General features: G+C 42.9%; 1 protein-coding gene across 1 annotated transcript in view; it reads right to left on the bottom strand.

The window, feature by feature from the left end:
* Positions 1–6799, bottom strand: part of RHOJ (ras homolog family member J) — a 54129-nt gene that overhangs the window by 7899 nt on the left and 39431 nt on the right. Inside the window, exon 2 of the mRNA XM_018556140.1 lies at positions 466–524. Coding sequence (XP_018411642.1) covers positions 466–524 — 59 coding nt within the window. The remainder of the gene's footprint in view (positions 1–465; positions 525–6799) is intronic.

Genomic DNA, 6799 nt, shown 5'->3' with positions numbered 1-6799 from the left:
GATCGTTGGGACAAAGGTTGAAAGTGAAGAAAAAAAAAATTCACCAGAATGGGAATAGGGGACATGCGTTCGGTGACAACTTTCTAAGTCACTTCCTAAAAAAAGTTTTGGGTTTAGATATATTTGAACAATGACGCAGTTTTGTACAAGCTCCACCCCTTGTGCCATGTGATTATTTTAGCTACGCTAATGCTACCGTGTGCTATTAGAGGCAGCATTCAGTTTGCTTTATATGCACAACTTCTTTTAACTGTAAAGAGCCTCCTGAATCCTCTCAACAGTCTCCTACAGTTTTTTTTTTCTTTTTGCTAAATTTATGCAGAAATCCCCAGAGGTGGCCAATAGAGGGAAACGATATATGGAAATGTTCTTTATAAATTGTGAGGCTTTGTGCTGCTCTTGGCCCTGATTACTGCTACTTCAAAAATGGAAAATGACATAACATTTATAAGAGATGGTGGTTACCTGTCCTGCAGTGTCATAGAGTCCCAGGAGATACTGCTTCCCTCCAACGCTCACCGTCACTGTAAAACAGCATAAGAAAATGTTTTATTACAAAGGGGAGCAATAATCATCCGTCAGCATTTCAGCCATCGAATCTTCTGCTGCTTCCAACTCCATTTCCTGTAACGCTGACAGCGAACAGCGAGCTAACAGATATGTTTAATCGGAGGCGATGAAAGCTGCACTTAAAACATATGGTCCAAGTCACAGTCCTGAGTGACTGGAATATATATGTGTATATCTATCTATCTATCTATCTATCTATCTATCTATCTATCTATCTATCTCTCACTCACACTCTTTAGACATTATATATCTATCTATCTATCTATCTATCTATCTATCTATCTATCTATCTATCTATCTCTCACAGCCTCTGATTAGACATTATACACACCCCAGAGAGGCTGGCGATCATTTGCAGTGTACAGAAGAAACCTTAAATCTAATTAGTACGCAGAAATAAAAGGAGACTGACTTCTGTCTATATACACTGCATATATAAGCACCCATACAGACCACAAGGGGGAAATTCAGAGCTATTTGGAAAAGTGAAACTCAGCAAACCATACATAAAGAATTTACCAAAAAAAGGAGCGGGTCAGACGGATGACTTCAGGAACCTAGGTAAGAAAAGAAAGGGACAGACAGATGACTTGGGTAACCTAGGTTGGATTGGATGTTCCTTTGCTTCAGCAAAGATCACATGATCTCTGGCTTGGTCATGCGGCCAGCACTGGAGGGATCCAAAGAGTGTAAGTCCAACTTTCTCTTTTTTAGTTCTAGATAGTGGGGAAGGATTAACAACAATGTATCTTATTTGTGTATCACTCAGCTGTAGACCCTCAAATCATCTCTGAATTGGTGCTGACCAGGGACATGCGGTCAGGGGAGGCAAGTGACGCAGATCCTCACCTAGTATTATGAAGAAAAAAGGTGTCAGCTTCAAGTCTGAAGCCGACAGCTTTTTCTTCATTCAGACCGGCTTGTAACAGGTTACACAGGGAAATCCTCCCCGCCGTGTGACCTGTCATGGACGGAGCGCTGCCTGTTAATTACAGGCAGCACTACATCCGGCTTTTGACAGGTAGTTAGGTTACACAGCAGCGTGCTTCCCCACTGCTTCTGTAACCTAACTTGGTGAGGCAAGAGCTGTCACAGCCTCTACTTTGTGTTAAGAGGCGTGAGCACTGTGGATGGCAAAACGCCATTGGTCCAAGCTGTCTAATCAAAAAAAAAAACACTGAAGTCATCGATCTCAATGCCTCAGCAGTGATGAGCAAGTGAGGGACAGGGATGCTCCTCCCTTCCTCCTCCCCACACAACTTGGTTACTGAGCTGGGGCGAGGCTTTGGTGGGATGGGGCGGGCTGGGGAATGCCTCACCCAGCACAGAATACAGTCTGTGTACCCATCGCACTCCGAACCGCTGCTCCATGAGATAAAAAGTGGGTGCAGCAGGTGGCTTCCGTCGAAGTATAAGTAAAGGATGGAGACCGGCACTCCAAAGCAAATCCAGTACGTCTATTTATTCACGTACTTGTTGCAAATGCAAAACACAAGATTTGCTTTGGAGTGCCGGTGTCCATCTTTTACCCAGCACAGAAGGCACAGCACGTCACTGGTGCTGATACTGTCCTTCCTTCTGGAGGGGGGCTACTTTTGTTCCGCATTGTCCCTGTGTGTGTTGTATAGTAGTCACTGCTCCAAGCTCGCTCCTGTGATGGCCTACAATCCCATGTTTAGTTAGCCAATTTATGTTGAGATACAAAGCCTGAATGGATTGTTAGCGGAAATAATACATAATCAGCCCAGTACTTGTAAATATCTATCCATATACAGCCAAGTCTTCTGTACAAAGATAGCCAGTGGATACAAAAAAACTAGAGAAAACATTTGTTTTAATTATAAATATTAGACTTTTGCTTTAAGACACCCCTCGAACATGTTGCTTTAGAGCAATATAATTTCTATACACACTGCTGAGGAGGAGGCTTGTGGAAGTTGCCATACAAGCAGGTTAATTTAGAACACAAATAACACATATAGAAGACTTCATCAAGCTGGCTCTCAATGAGAATCCTTTTGCTGCTGCCTTGATTTATTCCCATGTCCCTCCGCTGTGGTGTAATACACAACATGGACATACTAGCGCTGCACTTAATGAATCTGCTATGTTGTAGATGTAATCTTCTTGTACCAATTACTTGCCAACTGCATCTTAGCAAATCAGTGAATTGGTCCTTGTGCTGTATTGTCACTGTACGTCAGACTAACAAAAACCTCCAACACCATTTACATGCTCAGTCATACAGAACTAATTAAAATAATAATATGTGAAGAATCAATGCATCACGAATCTACACAGCTAAGAATATTTCACGGGTATTAGGTCCCCTACTTTCATTCGGGAATAAATCTCATTTGATTGTTACTAAAGTGGGGCATGGATTGCTCATTTTCTTGGATTGTACTAGAGTCTCAAAGAGCAGGTAACACAATGTAAAATATGCACTATATTACCAAAAGTATTGGGACGCCGGCCTTTACACGCACATGAACTTTAATGGCATCCCAGTCTAAAGGTGGCCACACACCTTGCGCTAATCGTACGATAATCGCGGGAAATCCCACGATTGTACGATTATCGTAAGGTGTGCGACCTCTGCTACTGTAAGGTCGCACGACTTTTATCTTAGGAACATGTTCGAAAACCAGCCGAAAATCGTATGATTTTCGGCTGGTTTGTGGCATGTTCGTGGCATGTTCGCAAGATAAAAGCCGCATGGGCCAGTGTGCGCATGCGCACACTGGCCGTTCAGCATTGCGGTCATTGGGAGGCCTGCCCCTCAGCGGGGCAGGCTTGTGATTATCGCAAGTACGATCTGCCTGTCCAAGATCAACAAAAGTCTTGCGATGGTTGTAAGGTGTGTGCCCAGCATTAGTCTGTAGGGTTCAATATTGAGTTGGCTCCGCCCTTTGCAGCTATAACAGCTTCATCTCTTCTGGGAAGGCGTCCACAAGGTTTAGGGGTGTGTCTATGGGAATGTTTGACCCTTCTTCCAGAAGCGCATTTGTGAGGTCAGGTACTGATGTTGGAGGAGAAGGCCGGGCTCGCAGTCTCCGCTCTAATTTATCCCAAAAGCTGTTATATCGTGATGAGGTCAGGACTCTGTGCAGGCCAGTCAAGTTCCTCCACCCCAAAACTTCAAAACCCTAAACTTCAGCGTTTAGTGTCACTTTAAGTACCCACCCCCACCCTGTGACTGGACAGTTGAAGGAGAAGCTGCAGATTAATACGCTTCTCTCTCTTTCAGTACTCTCTCTCCTCCTTTCAGCAAGCTCCCTGCACAGTAGCACAACTCATTGGGGTTGATTTACTAACCTTATAAACACACCACGAACGTGTATACACCTCTGCAGTGTGTTCCCTCCCAGCATGATCTATGGGTGGAATCTAAACACCTTTGTAATGTGTACACACCCAGCAGTTGTGTTGTGCAAAGCCCTGACTGAATTCCAAGGTGATGTTGGGTAAATTAGCTCGATGTTGTGTTGCTTGCGTTGATGAATGCAAGGAATGTAAATGCATGAGCTAACCATTTTTGTCTAAACTGTGAAGCAGCATTATATATGCATCATGTGCATGATTTTTCCATATATGGCATTAGTGGAAATATGCTTTTAGAGACTTTTTGGTTGATAAATACGTTTTGCTGTGTGAAAATCACACACACCTGGTGTGTGTGTGTGTTTAGGTTAGTAAATCACCCCCATTGGCTCAACGTGCTGCTTCCCCCACCCTCTTCCTGAGCCATGCTTGTAGGGTAGACTGGTACCAGGTCAAATTCAGGTACTTGCACTGCTTGCAATAGCCTGTCTCTTTAATATCTTCCTGGAGTTCAGCTTTAAATTCTTCCTCAGACAGCAGAAAGCGGCAGGACACTTCTGGTTATCACCCACTCAACTAGATATAGTCAGTAAGCTGGTGAACTTGATTTCACTGTCAGCAGGCTACATGTTTTTACATATTGCTATCACATGTTTCTATAGAAGGCAGCTCTGCCAAAGTTTGCAATTATCTGTAGGAATTAGTTTCAGATGTGAAATTGCAGCTGAACAATAAACTTACATTTCTGGTAATATGTATGATATAAAAGGATAATATTTGCATGAGTCTAGAACAGGAAACAATTACATTTGCTATCAAAGGAGATGTCTGACACATAGGGGTTGATCTACTAACCTTATAAACACACCACGAACGTGTATACACCTCTGCAGTGTGTTCCCTCCCAGCATGATCTATGGGTGGAATCTAAACACCTTTGTAATGTGTACACACCCAGCAGGTGTGTTGTGCAAAGCCCTGAAGGAATTCCAAGGTGATGTTGGGTAAATTAGCTCTATGTTGTGTTGCTTGCGTTGATGAATGCAAGGAATGTAAATGCATGAGCTAACCATTTTTGTCTAAACTGTGAAGCAGCATTATATATGCATCATGTGCATGATTTTTCCATATATGGCATTACTGGAAATATGCTTTTAGAGACTTTTTGGTTGATAAATACGTTTTGCTGTGTGAAAATCACACACACCTGGTGTGTGTGTGTTTAGGTTAGTAAATCACCCCCATACAGTCTTTATTTAACTCTGGCTACAAATACCTTTACAAAAATGGATCTTTGAACATTTTAAATTCTAAAATTCAATTGTTAGGCCACAGCCCAACCAAAAGTACATCACCAAATCACTAAAATCTCATATAAGCTTCAGCATGATAAAGCAATTTAAAGAGTCATTTTCAATCATTTTTAAATCTGTGGTATTTTTTATAAAATAATAGCTGGATTAAGGTGCTAGTTTAGGTCCTTACAGGGTGAGAACACTCTACCCCTTGTCTTCCAGCTGTGCTCATGCAAGCTTACCATGACACATGGGCTTCTAATGGAGACCATGAGTGGCTGTTCTTACCATGCTGCCATTGCTGGAGTGCACATAGATAGGAAGTGACTGGAAAGAGGCTGCAGGAGTATAGGAGTGCTGAGATGCAACAAAGGATGAAAAAAGGTGAAAGCAAGGATTTTTTTTTTAAATGGCAATAGTGTATTATACACAATGCACTCCAGGTTACCTCACCTGCTCCAGATGGACCAATTCCCTATGTATGGTCAATGATATGTAGTGGCTTTCTATCTCTTACAGCTTCAATACACTCCAGGAAGGTGACCCAGTTGATCTCCAACCCTCTCACAGCAGCATGGGTCTTGGGTTGGTTATTCATACACCTCTGCCAGACAGCACAGCTGGGTAGGTGACACCATTTTCTCTTTTAAGGAATACAGTACTGTCACCTCCCTACCCACAACCTGGTGATTGGTCAATGAAGAAAAAGCAATGCACTGATAAGTCATCAACTTTGATCACTCTGCTCCCTTATATCAGAATTTGATGCCCCACCATCTCCTCTTCTGACTGCTGCTGTAGAGGGGACTGATACTAAGGCAAATTCATGTAAAGAACTATTTAAATATGGGAAAAACATTAAAAATATGGCTTGTTTACTTTTTGGCATGATAGAATAAAAGAGCAACTCTGCACAGATAAAATCAATATCAGTGTTCTGTATTAGATCTCATCCTCCCCTGAAATGCCTCATACTGGCTGTAAAGTATCTAGTTCACACAGATTTTGATGCAGCCATCTGGATAACACAGTGACTAAGACGAGATAGCAAGAAGTGATTGATGAAGTATAGCAAGAGAAAACCCTTCATACATGGCAGAGCACTTGCTGAGAAACTCAGATGAAGCAAGATACTGTGAATCATGACTGCTCCAGATCAGAAAGTTCCATATTTGATGTCAGCTAGAGTTTAAAAGAGGACCAACACTCAGATGTTACCTACAATTATCAGAAGAGTCCTGCTTGGATGGGTAAATATAAAGCACAAGGAGGGATGAATTAGCTTTTTGGGATAAAATGCTGCTCCATGGTCCTTCAAAATGCCAGTCAAATGACTAAAAGCCTAGGCACTTGATAAACGTTATTGGTGCAGTGGTCAACAGCAGAAGACAGCTCCATTGGGGGAAAGAGGGGGCACTGGTGCTCAAAGGGTGGTGAGGGCATTGGTGCCCAGTGGTAGAAAAGGGGGTAATTGCTGACCTGTGGGGTTGGAAAGACCTGGTAATCTGTTGAGGGAGAGGGGAGCACTGGTGCTCTGCAGAGGGAGAGGGGGGCACTAATGCTCTGCGGAGGGAGAGGGAGGCACTGCAGCTGTGAAGAGAAAGAGGGGG

This window comes from Nanorana parkeri, unplaced genomic scaffold (genome assembly GCF_000935625.1).
Source record: "Nanorana parkeri isolate BGI_ZX_2015 unplaced genomic scaffold, ASM93562v1 scaffold12, whole genome shotgun sequence".
Lineage (NCBI taxonomy): Eukaryota > Metazoa > Chordata > Amphibia > Anura > Dicroglossidae > Nanorana > Nanorana parkeri.
This window is presented reverse-complemented; position numbering and strand designations above follow the sequence as displayed.